Raw genomic sequence first — 25740 nt, forward strand, 5'->3', positions numbered from 1 at the left:
GATCAGGGCCTGACCACCTTGAAGTAACTAATTGCTGTGCAGCTGCTTCAGAAGGTCTTTAAATGGCTTATTTGTCACCACATCTAACACTATTAATTGCGAAGTCATACCTCCAGGAATGACGACAAGATCTGTGTTAATAAATTCAGGATCTCTGCTTTCACTTCTGGTGTCAGATGCCCGTTGCAAAAAGCATCAAGGGTCAGCATCCCACAGTTCTTTAGAAGAGCAACACCTGCTGCAGACAGTATGGAGGCAATTTATAACCAACTCATTGGTCATCTATCCTTTTCCATCGCAACAAAATATGACACCGTGCAGCAACTTTTCCTTTTGGAATAGTTTTACGATTGAGGATGACATAGAACCACATCTACAAATGCACACATCATCATGGTGATTTGCGATTTCTCATTGCCGGTAGTGTGAACCAATACACTTCTGGCACCTTTCTCCTCAACTGTGTTACTGTATGGCATGTTGAAGTAAACAGGAGTCTCATCAGTGTTTCCAATTTAAGAGGTAAGTAATTCTTTCTCAGTCTTATAATGTCTCGCTGATACTCGAACTGCCCCAGATACAATGTTGGAAGACATTGAGCAAGGGATGTTCAATGTCACAGCACAAGTCCATTGCCTTGCATCATCCTTGTACACCACCCAGAGCTGGCTTTAAATTGGACACCATGCTCGTGGCAACTCGTGTGCCTTATTTCGTATATTGTGGGAGACTGCCATTCCTTCTTTAGGTTTCTTGGGCACAGATATCATTAATTCCATTTCAGTATTTTCAAAATATTTACTGTGTAGGCTACTGAAAGCTTATGTAGTTGACTTTGCATGTTTCAGAAAACATTTGTCCTTTTGCCACCTCGTATTGGCTGTTGTGACTCTATACCTCCTCATGGCCACACAATTGTTTATTGCTTGTGGATGCCAAACAACCGTGATTTTGAAGTATATGTCCCACTGAAAAATTTGGTGTTGAATCACATTGTTCCACACTACAATCCATTCCACATTTTACTACACAGTTTAGAAGTGGGATCTCCAAAGTCAAAAAACAACTGACAAAAAAAATTGTCGCAGCAAACCCTTCCTGCTATCATACAACAATCCTTGAAGCATGCGCATTAGCTCATGGTTAAAGCAGAGTGTAGAGTTAGAGAGGTTCTAATTGGTAAAGAAAAGGAAAACTCCACATCATATGCTGTGAATGCAAGACAAGCCCCAACTTCTGGGCATAGAATCATGGGAAAAAAGATCATCTGTGATTTGGAAATATATGGTATTCTTAGAACATGCGACCAAATGATGCAGTATAGTTACATGGCATGAAACTTGTATTTGGGAGGACGGCAGTTTCATCCTCATCTATCTAACCACATTTAGATTTCTGCAGTTATCTTAAATTAATAATCCCTTGAGGAAGAAATGACTGATTTCCTTGTCTATCTTTTCCCAATCAGAGCTTGTGCTCCAACTCAATTTACCCCACTATCATCTGTGTGTTAAATCCTGATCTTTCTTCTTTCTTTTTATAAAGCTTGAGCCCTTAGTGATGAGCAAGAGTTCCGAGCCAATTGCTCAGTTGGGAGGGTTTGGCAGGTTGCACTACCTGACTTACCCAAGTTGTAAGCTTATTAGGCAACCCAATGGCCACTAAGTCTCCAGTGACCTGCAAGGACTGTCATTTGACAAGGATGAAGCTCAACATCTCTGGCACGTATGTGGAACTGCAATGAGTGATATCAGACAGATAATAAGCTGCAGATTGCTATCTGTTTATGCAATCCGATCTAATTGTTCGGTCTCCCCTCTTTTCTACCATTTTTGAACCAGTGGTCAGAACTAGTATTTTATTGCACCAATAGTGGGAAGATGTTCCAGTGCATTCAAACTTCTCTCTCCTCCCATTCTCTTTTGCTCCCAGAGCTCATTAAATATCACCAGGGCATTTAAAAATACCATAGGTACTCTCCATCCATTCCCAGAACTCAGATATTTTACATTATATGAACACTGTCTGAGCTTAGTTTTGTTTGGAGAAGGCTACCTTTTAATTGCATCCTACAACATCTTTTCTCACTTGAAATCAAGTATAAGAAGAAAGCAATGCAGCAGACTGTCCATGACTCCAAAAAATTTTGGAGATGGCCGAGTATCTAGAAATGAACAGAAGTAGGCCTGTAAAAGGTTGCTGTATCAAGGAATGTTCAGGAGAATTTTGTGGCTACCTTGCTTAAAGCAGATCTTGCACAAGACATATGTAATATTATGTCAATAATAAGCAGAATTAAGTTGACATTCCTAATATTACTGTAAAAATAAAATGTGGATGAATAAATAAGTAATCAAACGATAGCTCTTGTAAATAGATTTTGATGAAAACATACTGTTGAAAACTGTATCCACTATTTTTGCTGTAGAAATAACAACATACTTTAAAGTATGTGAAAATTAACTCATTTTGCACAATTTAATGCTGTAAGAAAGGATGTCATCATTTTTAAAAAATTGGCTTCACACACTTGGATCATTCAGGAATCTGATTAAGCGGTTAATTTTATAATTATTATCTCTATTTATTTTTCAACTGTTTATTCTTGAAGGAAAAATTATCAACACTGCCCTGTAGGAAATCTCCTTATTACAACAATTGTTACTTCTCTCATCTGTTGTCAGTGTCAAATACACCATTTGCTCTCTCAGTCCTTGCCCAAGTTCACAGAATTCTACATATATATGCTCTTGCACATTATAGAACTCTTGCAGCGGTGAAACTTGTTGCAAAATTTTATCACAGCTGAATTCTTCAATATGCCTTTGAAAGTAGAAAGAAATCTCTAGAAGTGCGTTTTTATCAATTCACCGCTCCTACAACAGTGTCCAAAGCCCTTTGTTTCCACACCTTGACAAGTGAAGTTCATATCTGTTTCCAAATGAAAAGCACTTCTCAAAAAAGACATGTTGTGTTAGTGCTAGCTTGTAACGTTTTATTGAGGTTATCTCAAGGCAGAATGATTGTTTGACCTTAATTGTCGGGTTGGTTGATTGTACTACCCAGTAATCCCACCTATACCACTAGGTTTATTTTTAATATAGTTAGCAGGAAAATGGTCAGAAGACCACATACCTGAGCACACCTAAGAACTGGCAATTGTCAGCAGTGCTGACCTCAGAGTGTGTGGGTTTCCTTGCATGTACGCAACCAGTACAGGAAGGGAAAGGGCAGTTTATTAAATGGGAAGTGCTTAGTAACAAATTGACCATATATACATGAGTGTATATGAACATGACATCTATTTATTTATTTATTCATTCATTAATTATATGTAGAGGGTGTTTCACAATTCCTATTAGAGGCTTCACAAGCTGTAGAGTTGACTTAGGTAAATCTCCCACTTCACAGTATGCACGCAGCAGGGATAATGAGCTGTGTAATCTACAGGGGGTGCTCCACATGGAGACCGTGCAGTTCATCCCAAAAGGTGTATCAGCAACACCTACTTTCATTCGCACAATCCACAGACCCTGGTGTGAGTCCATGAGTCAACCCTCTTTGTTGTGAACATACCAGTTTCTTGCAGTTGTTATTGCAGTCAGCTGAAAATTGCATGTGATGGATTAAGATGATCCAGGGAACATTCTAAATACGTGTGTTATGCAGCTCTACCATTACACACCATACCTGAAGCGGGAGATTTGAAAATAATCCGATCTTTAGACTTATTTTATATGGTACATTTCTGGACTTAGGTTCCTTATCAAAACTTTATCTAATGACACCCATGTACAACTCTTAAGAAGCCTCTAATACAGAGCAAGGTGGCACAGTGGTTAACACACTAGATTCGGATTTGGGGGGGACAACGGTTCAAACCCACATCCAGCCACCCTGATTTAGGTTTTCCATGAATTCCCTAAATCGCTTCAGGCAAATGCCATGACGGTTTCTTTGAAAGGGCACAGCTAACTTCCTTCTCCATCTTTCCCTAATCCAATGGGATCGATGACCTCACTGTTTGGTCCCTACCCCCAAATCAATAAGCCAAGCCTCTAATAGGAAATGTTAAATGTTAATCTTCCTCCAACGTATCCCTCTCTCTTCCCTGATGAAGCAACTATTCATTCCAAATGGTAGATAGTCTCTCTCTCTCTCTCTCTCTCTCTCTCTCTCTCTCTCTCTCTCTCTCTCTCCCCCCTTCACTTTAATATATGTCTGTTTGCAATACTATACATTTTGTCTCCTAAAGGTAAAAACTGGCCAGCAGTTGTCTCTCGTAATTTATTAGTTCATGCTTAACATCCACTAACAAAATATTTTAATAGATCCACACCCAGTTGCCACCAATACTCACATTCATGTATACAAAGTTCACTATTAATAAAGATATCTATAAGAAGGAGAACTGAATAGAAGTGATCAAAATAATTTTTGTTGTTTGGTTTTAATTTGAACAGCAGACGATGGTTATTTGCAATACATTTGTAAAAATATATTACTACTTTGCTTCTTTCTTGTAATTATATATTCACATTTAAAATTCAGTAAAATCCAGCCATTAAATCCTTCATAATTAAAACAGACTGATAACAGTTTTCTCTGTATTATTGTGGTTCATGACCTGTATGTGTTCATGATAACCTGTTCTTCTTTCAGATGCTGTGATTGCGATAAGACGTATATGTCAGCAACAGGCCTTAGTAGACATCGTGCTACTGTTCACTTACAAAAATTTCCACATTGTTGTATCACATGTGGGCAAGCCTTTACACAGAAATCATCCTTGTTGCGTCACCAAAAAGTACACACTAAAGTACGTCCATTCCAGTGTGGATATTGTGTTGCAGCCTTCAAAGATAAATGGCATCTTACACAGCATGAAAGGTATGTACTTCTTTGCACAACTGTACCTACCATCCAAGCAAAGTGACACTGTGGTAAGACCGTGGGTTTGCATTCCTGAGAATAGCAGTACATATTGCTGTTCAGCCATCCAGATTGTTTTCCACAGTCTTCATAAATTGCTTAAAGCAAATATGTTGGAACAGTTCATTTGTAAAGCACACAATACTTGTTCCCCACCTAATAACCTCATCTTCGACTAGACACTAAACCCTAACCTTGCTTTCTGTGGACCTACCACTTTCTCTCAAATGGCTGTTCTTCGATGTAGTTACATTAACTGACATTAAACTGAAAATGATTAATATTGTGAATAGTTATGTCTCAGTTGCGGCATATTTTTCGTAAAGTCTTAAGATTAAGACTGATTTCATAGTTTTTGGGACGTGAGCTTTAACTTGTTTCCTTGACACATTTTATCTTCAACAAGAGTAATATGGTTATTGTTTCTGAAAATACATTTCAGTAAACCATCATTACCTGCAATCTGTTCAGAGACTGTCAACTCTAACATCCAGTATTCTGTTGTGTAGAACATGGAAGAAAATACCAGGGTCTTGGGTGATGGTTCCATCATAAAAATAATTTGCACCCACCAGTGCTTCTAAATGTTGAGTTGAGAATGGATTACTACATCGACTTCCATACCCAGCAAACCACTGTGAAGTGCATGGCAGAGCATATTTCCCATTGTACCAAGTTATTACGGCGTTTTCCTGTTCCATTCATGCACAGATTATGGAAGAATGGTTACTTAAATGCCTATGTGTAAGCTGTAATTAGACTAATCTTGTCTCCATGATTCCTTGGGATGTGTTATGTATGAGAGTTCGTAGTATATTTCTAGAGTCATCATTTAAAGCTGGCTTTCATGGGATAGTTTTCATCTATCATAAAGTGCTTTTCAATTAAGGTCTTTCAGCATCTCTGTGATGCCCTCCCACGGGTCGAAGAAACCTGTGACCATTAATACTGTCTTTCTGCGTATACATTCAGCGTCCTCTTCTAACACCACTATACAATTATAAGGGGCAAATAATAATAGTTCATAAATTGCATGTGTTTTTATTAAAACAGTAAGTCTTTGTGCATCTGTGAGAGATTGTAACATCAAATGCTACCATAGAATGAAATGCATTTTGTATAAATACTTGGCAGTGAGGCTTGAATAAACATTGCATGGGTTTCCCATATGAGTTAATAACCTGCAACTTTGCTCACTTCATCTTCCTTCTGTTACTTACGTTAGCACCAGATTAGAACAAAAGTTTTTACAGTCTTCTTTTAACCTGAAAAATCATAACATAACTTTTTACAACTTCACTGGAAATCACTTTTACAAACTCACAACTAATTGTTCATGCCACTACCAGCTATATTACAAAAAGGTTAGACTGCTGCTCACCATATAGCAGAGATGTCGAGTCACAGACAGGCACAACAAAAAGCCTACTAACCCATAAGCTTCCGGCCAGAAGGCCTTCTTCTGAAAAAAAAACAAACACACACACACACACACACACACACACACACACACACACAAACAAATAAACCCACTGTCTCCAGCTGCTGTGACCAGTGGCCATGGTAGCAAGAGACAGTGGTCCTATGCGCGCGCGCGCGCGCGTGCGTGTGTGTGTGTGTGTGTGTGTGTGTGTGTGTGTGTGTGTTTCAGATTAAGGCCTTCTGGCCGGAAGCTTACACGTTTAGTAGTCTTTTTGTTGTGCCCATCTATGACTCAACATCTGCCCCATATGGTGAGTAGTTCATGCCACTTCTGTCTTATAAATAAACTTTTACCTATTTTATAAAATATTGTTTACATGTTTACAAAATTGAACTTATAATTAAAAGTTGTTTCTGATAAAAGATTGGGTAGAGTATTGAGTTTTACCATAAGTAGAAATAAGTTTACCATTTACAGACTTGTGATAAAAATACATTCTCAGTTAGGAAATTAATAACTCACATTTTGTAAACAATTGCACCAGAATCATCCTGAATTACATGTTAATTACATAATTATTTTTATTACTGAGGTTCACAGCACTATTTTATGTTAATAACATTACTTACACTCATAATTATCAGAATAAAAAGTATTAAGCTTTGGTGACAAGCTGCTAACTAGCTATACTCACAGCTTTGTATCACCTTCTACACTAATCACAGGGATCACATTTTAAACCTGTCTGTTACATTACAACCTGTTAATCCTGTTTGGTACAGGCCCCACATACATGAGCAGTATTCTAGTCTGTCACTTATGTGCATTGTGAGCAAGCTCATTTGTAGGCTGATTGCACGTCCCTAGCATTCTGTCAATGATCTGACATCTTCCAACTGCTTTACTACAACTGAGCTTGCATGATCAATCTATTTCATATTCCTACTAACAAGGGAACCTCCCCATCGCGCCCCCCTCAGATTGAGTTATAAGTTGGCACAGGGCATAGTCCTTGAAAAACTGAACACAGATCAATCGAGAAAACAGGAAGAAGTTGTGTGGAACTATGAAAAAAATAAGCAAAATATACAAACTGAGTAGTGCATGTGGAAGATAGGCTACATCAAGGACGAGACTGAGCTCAGGAGCGCCGTGGTCCCGTGGTTAGCGTGAGCAGTTGCGGAACAAGAGGTCCTTGGTTCAAGTCTTCCCTCGAGCGAAAATTTTATTTTCGCAAAGTTATGATCTGTCCGTTCGTTCATTGACGTTTCTGTTGACTGTAACAAGTTTAGTGTCTGTGTTTTGCGACCGCACCGCAAAACCGTGCAATTAGTAGACGAAAGGACGTGCCTCTCCAATGGGAATCGAAAACATTTGATCACAAGGTCATGGGTCAACCGATTCCTCCACAGGAAAACACATCTGATATATTCTATACGACACTGGTAACGGCATGTGCGTCGCATGACAGGAATATGTTGTCGACCCACCTAACTTGTACACTTGGCGAATGGGTTTTACCTTGCCCGATTTAGGTTTTCTTGTGGATGTGATAATCACTCCCAAAAAAGTGATGAATACATAAGAGTGTGTCACTATACTGCAACAAATGAATGCAACAGTTTCACTGTCGCAGAGGTTTCCCTATGCTCTGTCAAAACATATGTTTTTAACGGTTTTCTAATTTTTACTTGTGTAGACCGTCAAATCCTCTATATGTCCAAGCAAATCTGAACATGTCCCGGAATTTTGGAGAACGAAGTTGATTATGTGTGAGTGCCTGAACTTTGATAATTGTCTGAAAATAAAAAAAATTGTCGCTCGAAGGAAGGGTTGAACCAAGGACCTCTCGTTCCGCAACTGCTCACGCTAACCACGGGACCACGGCGCTCCTGAGCTCAGACTTTTCCTTGATGTTACCTGTCTTGCGCATGAACTACTCAGTTTGTATATTTTGCTTATTTTTTTCACAGTTCCACACAACTTCTTCCTGTTTTCTCGATTGATCTGTGTTCAGTTTTTCAAGGCCTATCCACTGTGCCAACTTATAACTAAATCTGAGGGGGGTGCGATGGGGAGGTTCCCTTGTAAGTGTTACACCCAGGTATTAGTACGAGATAACAGATTCCAGTGGTAACTTATTTATATTGTAGTCATAGGGTACTGTGTTTATTCATCCTGTGAAGAATAAACTTTTACGCTTTTGAACATTTAAAACAAAATGTCAGTTTATGCACCACTTTGATTTCTTATCAAGATCTGACTGAATACCTAATACAGCTTTTTTTAGACAGTACTTCATTATGAATAATTACATCAACTACAAAAAGTCTGAACTTACTATTAATGTTGTCTGCAAGGTCGTTAACATAAAACATGGACAGCAAGCGGTTCTAGCACACTATCTTGGTTCACACTTGTCAATGACTCCAACCAAGACAACATGTTGTGTCTTTCATATCAAGAAATCATCAGTCCACTGACAAATTAAATGATTTTGGGAGAAGTACTGTATCTGCCTGATAGCCTTGACCCATGGCTTTCAGTGCCAGACTGCCTTGATCCATCGCTTTCAGGATGTCATGGGAAAAGTTGTTTTCACACAATCAGTGTTTTAGGGACTGTTGAGGAGGTCACTCTGTTTGAAATACCTTATTATGTTTGTGCTCAGAACATATTCTGAGATTCTACAAGAAATTGCTGTTGGGGGTGTTGCACAACAGTTCTGTGGGTCATTTCTGCTGCCCTTCTTGTAGGTAGGAGTGACCTGTGCTTTCTTCCAACCATGGCACACTGTTTTTTTGTTTCAAAAAATCTATAGTATTTGCTTCATTCAAATATAGAAGTTTCTGAGGCGAGCAGTATTTTGGAGAGAGGAAACAGCAAACTCAAGAAAACTGCTTCTTTCATTTTAGCATTTAATTCATTAGTTGTGCCAGAGTGTGTAAGGATTTAGTTTATTTATCCCATTGTGGTTCTACTTCCCCAATCTGATATCTAATTGCCCTCGATTTGGCCGAACTGTGCAGAGAACGTGAAATCCTGTAGAATGTCAGTAGAAAATGTTCTCGAACAATAGTTGTATCCACTACATTGATTTTTTTATTTTTTTCCCAAGCTATCTCAGACACACTGTCAAAGAGTCACTGTATTTAAACAATAGAAAATCCAGGATAGAGTGTAACAATACCAGAGAAGGAAAGTTGCTACTCACCATACAGCGGAGATGCTGAGTCGCGATAGGCACAATAAAAAGATTCACACAATTAAAGCTTTCGGCCATTAAGGCCTTTGTCAACAGTATACACACACACACACACACACACACACACACACACACACACACACACACACACACACACACACACGGGGTAAGGAGGAGGCTGGGGTGGGGAGGGATAGTATGGTGGGAGGGGTGGACAGTCAAGTGTTGCAGTTTAGACGGAGGGCAGGAGAGAAGGTGCAGAGGGGGAGGGGGTAAGTAGTGGAAAGGAGAGAAAATAAAAGACTGGGTGTGGTGGTGAAATGACGGCTGCGTAGTGCTGGAATGGGAACAGGGAGGGGGATGGATGGGTGAGGACAGTGACTAACGTTAGACTGCAGATGTGTGTGCAAGTTGCGTTATGTGTGTGTGTGCGTATGTGTGTCTACTGCTGACAAAGGCCTTAATGGCCGAAAGCTTTAATTGTGTGAATCTTTTTATTGTGCCTATCGCGACTCAGCTCTGCTGTATGGTGAGTAGCAACTTTCCTTCACTGGTGTAGTCACTGTATTTATCTGCACCTATAATGAAGCGCAATTTAGTTTCAGGTATTGTAACAGCAATATAGTTATATAGAAACTAAAATTATGTCATTTACACCAGTTCATAGAAGGCAAAGATGATTATTATTATATTGCCTAGCAAGCTAAAAAAATATTTAATGTGGTATTATCAGATAGAGATTACCATTAAAGATCCTTGGAGACAAGTTGATTCAAAGTAAATCTTTAAAAATAATTTTGGGTCACTGTTCATTATCTAGCAAAATGTTTTGTGGTGTGTGTGTTGCATATGAACGTTAGATAACATACTGTAGTATTAGCAATGTTTTTTCAAAAAATATTGAGCCAGAACAAATACTGTCCCTAGTGATGCTTTGATATCACTGTGCTGAGAATCTGTACAGAAAGGACAGTGTAAGTGATGCAATAGCAAGTGTGGACTGGCTTAACTGTTTATGAAGTGTACCACTTTACTCCTTACACAATCATATTGAGGTTCTTTGTACCTGCCAGCATGTGGTAACATCAAACAAGGATCTGAGAAAACTCATTGTGGCATTACACTGCCCTCGGAGAATTTAATGCAGATCATACACTGTAGGCCTCAACTTGCACATGCCTCAAGGGATCATATCTGTGTGTGAGCATACATCCAAAACATTTGTTTATTCCAAATTCTGTTTGTGTGACACAGTTCAGCACTGCTTCTGAGTTGTTTTTCTACTTTTGAACAGGAGTAAGGTGCTGCAGTGATTTAGCACCATGTTCACTTTCAAGAGGAGTTGGGTTCCTGTCCCTTTCCAGCCATCCAGATTTAGATTTCCAATGGCTCTCATTTAAGGCCAATTTTCTGGGTATCTTTGCCTGAGGCTAAATTTACACTGCCCGCGATGCGATGCCGAGCCGAGCGATGAAGCACTGAAATCGCGTGACAATGGGCAGGCTTGGTTTAACAGTGGCAACAGAGCGGTGCCCATTTAGACTACATGCTGGGCCGAGCGATGTGATGTGATGCGGTGCTATATGATGACTCCGCTGTAGTCGCAATCAAGTTTGCGTTTCGCGCGAGTGTTTGGAGCGATTGCTTGTTTGTGCTTGCGTCTGGAGTAGTTGCTTGCTTGCGATGGACGTCGAAAGACTAACAATGTGCGTTGTGGGACCAGAAAAATAAATATTTCCACAATAGTGATTTTGTTCGTCAAGCATGAAATGAAATAGCTGAAGATTGTGGAACAGACAGTAAGTACAAAAAAGTAAAATAAATAGCTACAAGACTCCAAGAAACAAGTAACACAAACAACTTCGTTTATTTTCTAATTTTAATTGTGTATCGATATTATTACAGTATTTTGATAATGAAATGACGTTCATAATAGTTACAGTACTTGACAATTTCGACATGAAATATATTTGCATTAATGACTGTTGATGTAGTTTTTGACGGCCTCTCTGAGACTCCTCGCTCTTCTTGAAGCACTACTGTTTGCTCTGCCATTTTGGAAGCATGCTGCTAAAGCACTGTGTTCTGTTATGTCCTGGTCAATAGACAATTGAAGGAAAATGTCAGGCCCACCTTTATCCATTATTATATTGTGCAAGACACAGTAGCACTGATTAATAATGTCTGCATGTTCTACACAAGTTTCAATTTCCTTTCGGAGAAGACGCCATTTGCTGGCCATAATTCCGAAAGTGTGTTCCACCACCGTTCTAGCCCTCGATAGCCTCCTGTTAAATAACCCCTCTTCCTCAGTTTGTGACAGTCCAGGGAAAGGGTGCATTAAGTTTTCCAGTAGTGGAAAGGCTTCATCTCCAACCAACACTAATGGGGCTTTTACTGAAGTACCTGGTAGCTCTTTCGGTGGAGGCCAGTTTTGAGTTTCGTTCAAAATATTATTGTACAAGTTACTTGCTCTAAATATGCCACCATCTGATTGCTTTCCATATCCTCCAATGTCAACTGCTATTAATCTGCAGTTAGCATCGGCTACAGCTAGTAAAGCAAGTGAAAAATATTTTTTGTAATTGTAATACATTGTCCCAGAATGAGGGGGACATTTAACCCGAACATGCTTACCATCAATAGCCCCCACACAATTCAGAAAATTACAGTTGGCATACATGTGTTTTGCAGCGGTTTGAAGCAGTGGTATCGTAGGAGAAGGCAGGTGTACAGGGCTCAGAATTTCACATATTGTGGCGCACGTTTCATGCACACATTGTGCGACTGTAGTTAGACCCATCCAAAACGACTGTGACAGTGCATGGAAAGACATCCCAACCAACAAATATCTGAAAAAGGATGAAATGAGCGTAATTGAAGGATGTGTAGGATCTCCGTAGGATTTGCAGTTAATGTGCTAAGGACAAAAAATGTATTAAATATACAGTGTACTTAATTATTTACGCATACTTTCACATCTATATTTTCAGGCGAGATACTGAAGAATAAATGGAAGAACCTATGTGATACTTTCCACTCTGAACTCAAAAAAACCTCATGCTGAACGTTCAGGAGATGAGGTGGCATGCCGCCTATCCAATCAAATTGGACGTGGTACGAGCTAATGACCTTCCTGACTGACATAATGACGCCACGGAAGACAAAGACTAATGTTCATCACAGTAAAAGAACAGCATCGCAACACGACGATGTACCATTTTCACCAGCTCTTACAGAGAGAGAGAGAGAGAGAGAGAGAGAGAGAGAGTGTTTCACCTGATGAAACCAACCAAGCCAGGTCTTCAAGACTGTCTGTAAGTTCAGAGAGTAGCGTTTCGATGCTTCCTCCCTCACCCACCCTACACACAAACCAAAACAAAAGATCCAAGAAATCGACAAACTCTGAGTTGTTAAATATAGAGAAGCAAAAGTTGAAGCTAACTGCGCAACAAATGTTGAAATCAGAAACGCAAGATGACAGCTATCATTTTGTAGTGAGTTTGCTGCCAGCAATGCGAAAACTATGACCAGCAGCTCAGTTGAGAGCCAGGATAAAAATTCAGCAGGTTCTTTAGGAAGAATTGGAACAATCAACCACTTCCAGTGCACATTCGTTGATGTCACCCTATGCACCTGAAAATCCAGTTGAAATCGTAATTGCTGGAAATCCGCAAAATAAAATAGTCATTTTTGAAATTCAACCTGATGACATTGTTATATCAAGCCACCAAGATTCTGAAAACTTTGATACTTGAACTGTGATGTATTTTACTTCTCATTGTCAACTACGTCAAAATTTATTAAAAGAAAGTTTGAATCTATCACAATTTGTAAATTTTTCATAATAAAATGATTGCTGTAAACTTAATATTGTGTACTTACCTGATGATGATCATAACTTTTTTTTCAGTGGTAATAGCCATTCTGAAATTTGTGTTTTGCTTCTCTAATCTATTTGAAACAGACGACACTATATAATCAAATGTCTCTGTATTCATTCTGAAATAATTCCAAAATTTATCCTCATCTTTTCTCAAGTCACTGTACAAATGATGAAATTCTCCTAAAGCCCTCCTCTCCTTGTTGATTTCATGCACCCATTCACGACTGCGCTGAATTCTCAGAGCACTGGTTTCTAATAAAAAAGAATTTACTGGGTCGAGGAAAAACGACATCGTGCCGAGACTGCTCAGTTGCTGGCCAGATCGCGTGCAGTGTGAACGCTCCATCGCATTGCATCGCTTTGGCCATTATGCCTCACATCGCGTCACAGGCAGTATAAACGTACACTTACACAAATTCCTGCTGTGTCTCTAATGACCACATTGTTGAAGATACAGTTAGCTGTGATCTTCCTTTTCTACATCTACACACTTGGGTGGTGTAGTAAGTCTGGTAAATTTCCATGGAAGGCTGGAATGTTTTTGTTGCACCTTCATGGTTGGTGAGCTTGATTATTCCAAAGACCAAATAAAAAATCCAACAATGTACAGTGTACAGTTCATTGTTGACAACCATCTGAATTTGTCACTGTGTCTCCTGCAATTGAAAATGGTGAAAACAATTTTATGCTGTTATTAAACATTTTCATTTGAAGGGTTAGGCAGCCACACATATCAAAACAGATTTGGACAAAGTTCATGCAGACTCAGCATCATCATTGATGACCACTTACTTATGGATTAATGAATTTAAATGTGTTCAGACAAGCACTGAAGACGAAGCATGCTCCGGTCATTGAGTTGAGGTCACCACAAAGTAAACTATTGACAGAATCCTTAATATGGTAATGCGAGACCGCCAAATAAAACTAGATAAAACTTCTGAGACTGTAGGCATATCAACTGAATGAGTGCATAACATTCTGCCTGGAAAATCAACTTTGAAGAAACTGTGTATAACGTGGGAACCACTATTGCTCACAGTCGACCAAAAGGACGCCTGGCACAACATTTCAACACAATGTATGGTGATGTTTAATCATATTCTGCAAGACTTTTCATGCTGATTTGGGGCCTTTGATGAAACCTGGATCCATCATTACACGCTAGACTTAAAATGGCAGTCAAAGCAACAGACAGTGCACAGAAGAAAGCAAAGGTCATTTTCTCAGTTGGCAAGGTGCTGGCCATATTATTATTATTATTATTATTATTATTATTATTATTTATTTTTTTTTTTGGGGGGGGGGGGGGGGGGATTCCTAAGGAGTAATTCTCTTAAATTACTTGGAAAAAGACAGGAACATAAATGAACCCTGTTATGCTTCATTGTTGGATTGTTTGAAATTTTCATGGCAAAAGTGCATGAATTTGGCTTTAAATTGGTTCCTCATCCACCCTATTCCCTGACTTATCCCCAAATGACTGCATTTCCCACACTTGACACTTTCGCTTGCTGGTAAGAAATGTTCATCAAATGAGGAAATGGTAGTTGCAATCAATGATTATTTTGCAGAATTTGACGGAACCTATTTCCCTTATGGAATGAAAAAGCTGGAGGATTGATGAATCTTTTGTACATCCTTTAAAGGAAACTATTGAGAAGTAAGGTGAGTTGTTTATGAAAAAACAAAACAAACATGGTGCATGATGGAGGGTATGTTGTACCTCTGCTAAGTACACAAAATGTACATTGTGGCAATAGAATAACTCTGCAGTGAGCCACAAATGCTAGTTCTCTAAATTTTCTCAATACTGTTTCATGAAAAGAATGGCGTCTTCACTCCAGGGAGCATTGACCTATCAATATGTGGAGGTTTCAGTCACTCTTGTTACTAATTTCTGACTGAAGTTCATCTGCCAGCATACCACCTGAAGAACTGAAGAGCAAGTCAATTAGTAGTTAAACCTACAGTTATGTGCTTGTCTTCAAACTCAAATGGCATCGAAGCGTTGTTAACATAATCCACTAAGCAACTGATTCAGGTACAGCCAAGCATTAGACATCTTGAGGAACACTTTGTGGCATTATGGAATAAAAAATGGTAATCTCATATTGGGCAGATTGCTGATGCTATGAGAGTCTTTATGAACAGACCCTCTTCAGAAAACGTATGAGAATAATGAGTCATTCCAAGAGCTCAACAGTTTTTGCATCACTGAAGCAGGTAAATCGTCTCAGTTTGTTCTGAAAATGCCATTTAATTAAATTATGTTTAAACAGGCACTGAAGAAGACACCCCAAACAATGGCACACCATTTCTAAACTCTTATCTCTAATGATTAGCGACAAGATCGTGTGTTTTAACTTTGAGGAAGGACCATTGTATTTAAGTCCAGGAACACTAAAGAATTTAAAACTCTCCTCTCCACAAGGAATTTGAAATGATTTGATTTAATGATACTTTCGCAGGATTGTACAGTAGTATGTTGAAAAATCTGTGTACAATGTCGGGAAAACTTCCACATTTCTTTCAGTAAGGTTTGCTCCCATCAAGGGTAACTAGACTGATAGTGGGAGGTCTGTTTGTCCCACAAACTAAAACCTGCTAAGAATGTTCCTGTCCCCAGAAGTTACCATAGCATTGCCATAATGAGTTGAATGGAAAAATTTTCACCTGATGATAAACTGCTGCTCAAGATGGACTATTACTGGGAGCTTACATGCTCCCATTGTGGCTTCATGACATCTAAATCCATGTTTGATAATGTAATCATATGAAAAGTGGTCAGTTACTATACTTTCTCATAAAAGCATCCTCTGATACGAATTTTCTTATGATCTAAGGAAAGTATTCATCATCACTTGGTAATGTACCATTTTACAGCCAACTCCATGAGTGACAGTTGTAAGGACACTTATTGTTTTACTACGGTCTTTCCAAATTCAGCAGTACATTTAATTTGTGTATCATTCTCCGACCATTTGTCCCTGGAGTGTGTTTTAACACTTTGTTAACAAATCTCTTAAAAGGTTGTGTGTGTGTGTGTGTGTGTGTTTGTGTGTGTGTGTTTGTGTTTCTTTGTGTTTCTTTGTGTTTCTTTGTTTTGACATTCCTGAAGTACCCTGTCAGTAATTTTGTAGATGAGTTTAGATGAGTTTTTCAAAGTTGCTCTTGGTTCCTTTACATCATCTTATGGTTCCCAATTTCTGATATACCCAATGGAGACTCTGACTTTAGCACTGGTTTCTGGACTCATTGGTTTCAGGACTTGCTGGAAAAGCATATTTTTTTCATTTTTCTGGTTCTTGGCAATTATGCATTTGTTATGCACACCGTTGCATCAACGTGTTAAGCTCTGCTTTGCTTGATAATTAAATTGCTCAAGAGAAAAGTAGTGTTGGTGTTGCTTTTGAAGAGTCTGCTATAGATGATTCTAGGTATTACATAGTGTTCAAGAAGAAATTTCGAAGAGTTGAGATAATGAATGTTGAAGGGCGAGGAATGTAAGGGGTTTTGCAAAACTTCATGCCAAAGGGATTTCCAGCCGCCAAGAAAGTTGAAAAAACATTACTATGTTTCCTGTACTGAATTGTTTTACGATTGTCTGGTCAGTGCAACATAGTAAGTTCAATAATAAGTTCAACAAGGAAACCTTACAGCGTGGTACGCTCCAATTTTCTCCACACTTAAAGAATTCAAAGGTTAGTGCTTGCACATAAATTTCCCAAATCACTACAATGCAATACTCAAACAAATGCAAAAGAGAAAATAAAGAAAAAATGGCCGTTGAAGATTACAAGAGTTCTGGAAGCTGTTTAGTGTAAAGATTTCGGTCACATTCAAGAAACTGCTGTTGGCTGAAGGTGTAGCATGTAAGCATCCATGTATAATGCCCTTGGCTCAAAACCCACTTGCAGCAAGTTGTTTCCTTGTTTAACTTTTATTTAAAGTCTTTATCTATTGTCAAATGAGAATATTAATTAGCAAATGAAAAATCATAATTTTTAATGGAAATGAAATCTCTTTATTTTTAAATACGAATTGCATAACAGTAAACTAAAATTTGATACAGACATGCAAAATTTCTTATTATTACATGAAATAATTGTATACATCAAATGCACTGTTCAGCCTCAAGATGATAAGAAAAGGTATTTTAATTTCTGTTCAGTGTTTTGCATTCGTGTAGCATATTTTAATTTGTATTGAATATTTTCATGTGATTAGTACAGCGGAGTTGGTATGTGATGTGGCTGCTTTCATAAGTGGCCTTGCATCTGGTGGTATAGGATAAATCTGTAGGACTGGAGCAGGAAGTGCTGGGGAGTCAGGGTTGGCCAGGTCTTGCACCTGATTCATCCAACCCTGTGGTAAAGGGTTGGGAGTGAGAGTGGTGTAGGGAGGGACCACAGTGTTGTGCAGGTTGGGTTGGCAACAGAATGGCACTTTAGGAGGAGTGAGGAAGAACTTGGGTAGGATGTCCTTCATTTCTGGGCATGATAAATAATCAGAGCCTTGGTGAACGATATGGTTCAGTTGTTCCAGTCTAGGTGATACTGGGAGGTGAGGAAGGTGCCCCTTTGTGGCTTTTTTTATGTTGGTGGAAATTCAGAGGTGTGTGAGGAGATGGCATGGGGAAATCTGTTTGTGGTTTAAGTTTGGAGAGTACTGCTTGTTGTGAAGGCCTTCGTGCGTATAGCACATTGGGCAAGGGAATTCTCATTGCAGATACACTGTCTGTGGGTATCTAGGCTGTATGGAAGTAATTTTTTGGTGTTCACGCAATAACAGCTGTCAAAATGTGACTACTGTTGATGGTTAGTGGGTTTAAAATGGACATAGTTATGGATGGAGCCATCAGAGAGATGGAGGTCAATGTCCAGGAAGGTGGCACATCGGATTGAAGAGGACCAACATTTTCATCCAATTGCCTGAAACCTAGCCTCTTATATTGAAGATACAACCACTTCCTCTGCCCAGTCTCCACCATCTCCACTCCTTTACCTCCAGAATTCCTAGTTGTCACTGTCGATGCCACCTCCATATACAAAGACCACATGTCCATTCCAAGTGGAGTGGCACAGTGGCTAGCACACTGAACCCCTGTTCAGGAGGATGTTGTTTCAAATCCCCATCCAGCTATCCAAGCTTAGGTTTTCCATAAATTGCTGTAGGTAATGCCCAGGATGCCTCCTTCGAATGCACACTGCCAATTTCCTTCCACATCATTTCCTAATCTGAGCTTGTGCTCCATCTGATGATCTCATTGTCAATGGGACATTGAATTTTAATCTTCTCTCTTCACATCCCCATGACCATGCAACTGTTGAACACTACCTTTCCCAATGTCCTACAGACTCCAAACCCATTACCTCATTCCTCCATACATCTTATGAACTACGTCCTCACACAAAATTACTACTTCTTTGAGGGAAATGTACATAAACAAATCAGTGGCTCAACCATGGGTGCCTGCATGGCACCTCCCTATGCCAGTCTTTTTATGGGCCATCTATAAGAAACCTTCCTAGTCTCACAAAATCCCAAATCGCTTATCTGGTTCAGGTTCATTGATGATATCTTCACGATGTGGACTCAAGGTCAAGAAATCCTACCCAGATTCTCCAACAACCTTAAAACCTACTCTCCCTTTCACTTCACCTGGTCCTCCTCAACCCAAAATTGCCACTGTGCTGGATGTTCACCACCTCTCCGATGCTTCCAGCCACACCTCTGTCCTGTCCATATTAAACCCACTATCCATCAAAGTATCATCATTTCAACAATTGTCACCCGCTCTGCACCAAACAATTGCTCCCATACAGCCTGTCCACCTGTGGACAGAGTATTTGCAATGATGAGAATTTCCTAGTCCAAAATGCTGAAGGTCTCACAAATGCCTTCACAGACAGGCACTACTAACCCCCAAACCTAGTCTGTAAACAAACTTCCTGTGGCCATATCCTCACCCCTAATCCTCCCTCCAGCACCAAGAATTGATTACAAAGGAGTGTCCCCCCACCCCATATCACCCAGTATCACCCTGGACTATTAGAACAACTGAAACCTGTCTTTATCCAGGGCTCTGATTATCTATCATGCCTCCTGGAATGGAGGGACATCAAACCAAATATCCTCCCCACCCTTCTGAAAGTGGTATTCAGTCATCTACCCAACATAAACATAATTCCAGATGATTTTTACTAGCTTCAAACAGAAGTGACTTACTTTGATCTACCTGTGTCCTTAGTAGTTTAATTGGTAAATTTCTTTATGTGTGCGTGTGCGCCTGCATTCGTGCGTGTGTGTGCTTCAGTCACATGGCTTGAGGCTGTTGCAAATGGGCATGCCTGGGGGAGGGGGGGATATTGGGATCCAAGTGAGACCCAGCACCTCTCACATGTCCTCCATTCAGTGCATGACTGTGTCTACCCCAGTTGCAGTCTACACTGAGGCTCAGCCATCACCCGTGGTTGAGTAGGACAACGTTCCCATGTGCAGCAGGCAGAAAAAGACTTTCCCGTGGACTGATCAAAAGGCCAACCAATTTCATCTGACAAACATGTTCCAGGTGCCATCTGTGACTATAAAGATCTTGGGCCAGATGCAGTCACCTATCCTATTTCAGAGAAAGCCTCTCAGCCTGCAACATCCAAGACGTCATAGAAGTGCTATTCCTGGTAGTTGGGATCTTCAATGGTAGGCTCACTAGAGGCCCTCTAGGAATACAGCTGGCAAGGAGGGAAGCAAGTTCAGTGTGCATGTGATAGGGAGTCATCTCGGATGAGGAATGGGTCCTTTCGGATGCCATAAATAACGGAGTTAGCAGCCAACTCCAGGTGTTGGCTCATGTTCATACTAATGATATTTGTCACTTTGAATCAGAAGAATTTCTCTCTGATTTCAGGTGTCTACCTCAAATAGTAAAGACAGCCAGTCTTGCTTGTGATATGAAGGCAGAATGCACCATCAGTAGCATCATCGAAATGACCTATTGTGCACCTATGGTACATAGCTAAGTGGAGGGTCTGAACCACAGGCTTTGATTGTTCTGCAACTGTGTAGAGGATTGGTTTTCCAATTTGTCATTCAGGGTGTTTTAATATTTCGTGCCACAAATCATCATCATCTTCTTCTTCTTCTTCTTCTTCGTCATTATCATCATCTATACCAAAAATAAATATCAGGTTACCCTCCATTCAGAGTCTGTTGCATGCAGCGACCGTTATTTTGATTTGTAAATAATAGATTTCAGCTATCAGTTGTCCTTTGGAATTTTTGTTGGCAGATCTAGATTTCAGCTAGCAACTAGCCATTCTCAATGCACTATCCTTTTTTGGTCAGTGCATGTAATGCCTGTTGGTCTGGCTTTGTACACAGTTCATGGAACACTATTCCCCCCCCCCCCCCCCCATGAACTCCATGAACTGTGTACAAAGCCAGACCAACAGGCATTACATGCATTGACCAAAAAAGGATAGTGCATTGAGAATGGCTAGTTGCTAGCCGAAATCTAGATCTGCCAATAAAAATTCCAAAGGATGACTTGTAGCTGAAATCTGTTATTTACAAATCAAAAATAAATATGTAAAACTGTTGTCTGTGTGTTTGTCCTTCAACAGGCAAATCTCCAAAACTATTAGATGAAGTTTCATGGGGTTTTCGTTGGTAACTTTAGCATAGTTTGAGGCAGTGAATAGGCTTTAGCTCATTTAGAATTGGATTGTATGTACTTATGTTCGTTCCACATCTCCTCCAAAACCATTGGACCAACTTCAACCGAACATCGTACATACATCACCTACTATCTGCAAAGAATCGCTGTGGGGCTAAGAACAACCTATCTATGAGAGGGGTAAGGGTGAAGGTGAAAAACAAGTGAAGGCCGCAACATGAGAAGACCCAGACTTGCAATAAATTTTACACATAATTTCAAATCTTTGACACTTTCTCACGCTGACTTCCGCTATGTAATGATGAAAGGGTAAAAAACGTTGGTCACTTACAACATTTTTTCTGTTTACACAGTAAAGCTGTTGCATCTGGTATGACATTTTAATTACCTGTATACATCTAACTGTATTATGTAGATAGTGTCACAGTGCATTTTGCAGACAGTGTTCACATGTAGTACTGAATATATGTGCAAAGTTATGTTATTGTACAACTCATATTTCAGGAGATTGACATCATAAACACTGAGATGTGTGAAAAACTGTTGCATTGTGGATGACATTTCAGTTTATTACTTCTTTGATACTAATTCTATTCACAACACACTTAGCACATGGTATACACGTATGCCACTGAATGTACCTACAAAATTATATCGCTGTACAGCACGGAGAGAGGGGGAGCGGGAGATGGATAGAGAAAGGGAAGAGGAGGAGATGGGCAGGATGAGGGCAGAAGAGGAGATGGACATAGAAAGGAAAGAGGAGGAGATGGACAGAGATGGGGGGGCAGGAGGAGCTGGACAGGGGGGGGGGGGGGGGGGGCAGGAGGAGTTGGATAGAGAGAGGGCAATGTAGGAAGAGGTGGCTACTGAGAGGGGAAGTGAAAGAGGAGGTGGTCAGAGATAGGAGAATGATGAAGCGGAGATCAACTAATAAAAGGGAAATAAATGTATACCGAGACAACACTGGGTACTCAGCTAGTTATAAATTTTATGAAATGTTATACTTCAAAAGTGTAATCAGTGTTACAGGAGAGAGAAATTGAATAGTGAGAAAACATTGAACCACAATGAAATACCATCCACTAATTGTATGTACAGATATTTGGCATTTAATCTTAACAGCTGAATTGCCCCCACTCTTTATTGATTGGATAGCCACTGAATTGCTATTTATTTATTTAATGGGATAATAATAATTATTAAAAGGTGGCAATTTTATTTAAGCATTGATTTTACTCTTTCGATTGTTGCGAGTCAGCGATAGTGCAATGCTGCTCGCTTTGGAGAATACACATTTTATAAGAATTATTTGGTCCAGGAAACACTTTTGCGATCACGGTTGCGATTTAGACAGTATTCGCGTAATTGTACTGATTAAAAGTTATCGTTTCCGAAAGACGCAGGTTTGATTAAAGCTGTGTGCACTTTTGCGCGTATAATGAAAATATTCATAACACATCGCATAACAAAAAGAAACATTCGAATCACAACCGTGATCAAACGAAGAAAATATATGCTAACATAAATGTTCTTCGCTGTTATTCAGGACAGCCTCAGATTAGACCTTGCAATTTTTAGTTATAGGAAATGACAAGACGTTACACTTGGGAGATACTTGGTTTGAATAACTTGTATTTACCTTCTCTCTCTCTCCTTTTTACAGCCTTTATACCTTCACATCGATTAAGGAACTTTTCCTTTCTACTGACCAGTACGAGAACAAAATTCAGACTCAACAAAATGTCTTACATCGAATTATTACATGCTTAACCCTTAACAATCATATATAGTTTCGTAGTACAAACAATGCTAATTTATTCCATGCACTAGAAAATCTTTGATACACTGAATACAAAAATGAAAATAATAAAATTATAATTGCATTTTTTAATATCATGAATACTTCTTTAAATCATGAAAATAAGGTTTGACATCGTCGTAATATTAATTTTCATCGTTGTAGCACTACACAGCACAGTTGACATTGCATCTTTTGCTCAGTGTTTTGTAAATGCCTGTGTACCATTATGATCAACCATTTTTAAGTAGCATTTTTTTGTGATTTGTCACATTAGGAAATATTTCTGTTTCAGGATACACACTGGTGCTGAGCCATATGTATGTACCATTTGTGATAAATCATTCAAACTTAAGACTGTACTAAGGGAACATATTCATGAAGAACATGGTCCTTCCGAAAGAAAGTGTCCCGAATGCAGTCATACTTGCAAGACATTTGATGCACTTGCTTCTCACTGGAAACAAAAACATGCCTCTGGGTGGGTCCATAAGAATTCTAGCGAAGGTCATAGTTCAGTGCATAATAATGAAGAAATTCCCAGTTTATCCATAGAATGGAGAAATAAACATGCCATTAAGTGGGCAAATCCAAAAACTCGCAGAAAACGGGAAAGAATCAATATTGCTCTATTAGAAGCATTGGCAGATTTATCATCACTTACAGAATATGAGGATAGAGTGAACAGTGACAGTGAAGAATTAGCTGTGTGTAATAACAAATGTATTTCACAAATGGGATCACTTTCTCAAGATATCCCTGGAAATTACTCTTCTCTGGATTTATCATCTTTGGCCAGCAGATCAGATGAGGAACTGCATGTGGCTTCAACAGATACGTTGAAAGCAGAAATAAATTGAAAGGAGACTGTGCATGTTTCTGGTGGGCACTGTAAAATGTAAAACATGGACACTCGTGCATGTTTCTGGTGGGCACTGTAAAATGAAAAACATGGGTGCTCCAAAGGCAAAGAAAAATATGGTACTTAAACAGAATGAATCAGATAACATGCCAAGTATTTCTGAAGTATCCAGCGTGAAATACAACAACACAAGTGGAAAGAAAAATTAACTGGGAAAAGAGCCATGAACATGGAAAATAAAACTGTTTCAGAAGAATATACAAATCATCAGCAAAAAAAGAAAAAGAAAAGGGAACATAGCACAGGCTTGGAGAAGTTGAAGTCTGCCATTCTCACAAAAGTACTGCATGAGACACTCATTAACAGCTTGCCTACAGAATAAAATAATATTGCACAACTGCACAGAAACTAGTGAAAAAGCACCATTAAGAGAGGAATAAACACAATAACAACTGATAGGTACTGGAAAAGTAGCAGTATGGATGCAAAGTATCAAGAAATAAAAGAATTACCAACTGGTTCAAATAAACTTGGACTAATGTGAAACACATTACTGTATAAATTACTTTATCTTCTTATGATTAAGAGAGGAGAGGGTAGTGAAACAGGTCCCTTTTGAAAGTCAAACTGTGACAAAGAATATGTACCTGACTCAAAATAACAAAGTTTTTGACAGTTAGTTGGTTATGGGACACCTACTATAGCAACAACCACTCAGAAAATGAGCTTGGTCATGCCTTCCATTCTGTTGACTGCTGTTGTATTGCTCTGCTAAGCAGAAGTGAAGAGAAAAGTGATAAGACTATTGCCATCCTCCTGAAGAAACAATGTACTGCACATTAACCAGCAGTGTGTGATTGTGTCTGGAATGAAAGGCCTAGCTATTAATGCCGCAGACATATTGTGTGCTCGGACAAATGTTAACCCTTTTGCAGGTGCTTCTTCTTCTTCTTCTTCTTCTTCTTCTTTTTTTTTTTTTTGCGATCCTATTAGAATTGTGATCAGCTGACTATATTTATTTTTTTGATAATTTTATTTTTGTGATTTAGGACCAAAAACTATGGTGGTCCATATATCATTATAGCACCTTTATGAGGTGTTAAAACAGTGGTTGCAAATGGATTTCCTTTTGTGAGCTGTTATGTGTTGCAATTACATGTAAAAAATAATAAACAGTTTTTCTGTTTTTGTTTTCTTTTACTTTATTTAAAAAGTTTACTGTCTGCAATATGAATAGAAACAATAATGGTATGAGCTGATACAAGTCACAATAATGTATATTGCAGAAGTGGAGATTGTTGTAGCAGTTTTCATACATTTGGTGCAGTGTACTACCACAAGACATCAGGCATAAACAGAGATGGTAAGACATATTCCCAAAAGCTTTGGGAAACCCATGAGGTGGTGGTAAGTATGCTTCCGAAGCATGAGGTGGTGGTAAGTATGCTTCCGAAGGACCTCAAACGACAGACTAATTTTGTGGTAAGTATACAGAAACTGCTTTGGTGGTAACCATACTTCCCAAGAACCACTAGAACAATGTTGTTCGGTGGGATATATACTTTCCACAATCCTGAAGGCTATATTTCACAACAAACAGAAACTACAGCTGGTGCAGCAGAGTGCCACTAGATCAGCTGGTGCAGCAGAGTGCCACTAGATGCCAGGAGTGTACAGAAGTGGTAACACATATTCCCTTAAACACTGTGAAGAAATACATTTAGTGGGAAATATATCCCTGTCGTCCAGCGAAAGGATTAATTGACACAGACCCCTCCCGTGCTTGACTGCCAATCACAGTGCTATTTTGATTGAGGTATAACTAATGATGTTATGACTATGTGCTATCCCTTCATCTACGAAAGTTTGAAATAACAACAATATTACAAAAAGGATAGCCTGCTACTTGCCATAAAGAGGAGACACAACAGGCACAACAAAAGGACTGCTATA

At 39.2% G+C, this 25740-nt stretch overlaps 1 protein-coding gene across 3 annotated transcripts in view; it reads left to right on the forward strand.

The window, feature by feature from the left end:
* Positions 1 to 24746, forward strand: part of LOC124776963 (zinc finger protein 775-like) — a 112125-nt gene extending 87379 nt beyond the window's left edge. Inside the window, exons 5-7 of one of the 3 annotated variants that reach the window (XM_047252201.1) lie at positions 4663 to 4890; positions 23221 to 23830; positions 23877 to 24746. In XM_047252201.1, the coding sequence (XP_047108157.1) occupies positions 4663 to 4890; positions 23221 to 23785 (793 nt within the window). In that variant the 3' untranslated portion in view covers positions 23786 to 23830; positions 23877 to 24746. Of the gene's footprint in view, positions 1 to 4662; positions 4891 to 12553; positions 13344 to 23220 lie in introns of those variants that run through there. The other 2 variants (XM_047252200.1, XM_047252202.1) reach the window with 2 other exon arrangements.
* Positions 24747 to 25740: the final 994 nt, after the last annotated feature.

Source organism: Schistocerca piceifrons, chromosome 2 (assembly GCF_021461385.2).
Source record: "Schistocerca piceifrons isolate TAMUIC-IGC-003096 chromosome 2, iqSchPice1.1, whole genome shotgun sequence".
Taxonomy (NCBI): domain Eukaryota; kingdom Metazoa; phylum Arthropoda; class Insecta; order Orthoptera; family Acrididae; genus Schistocerca; species Schistocerca piceifrons.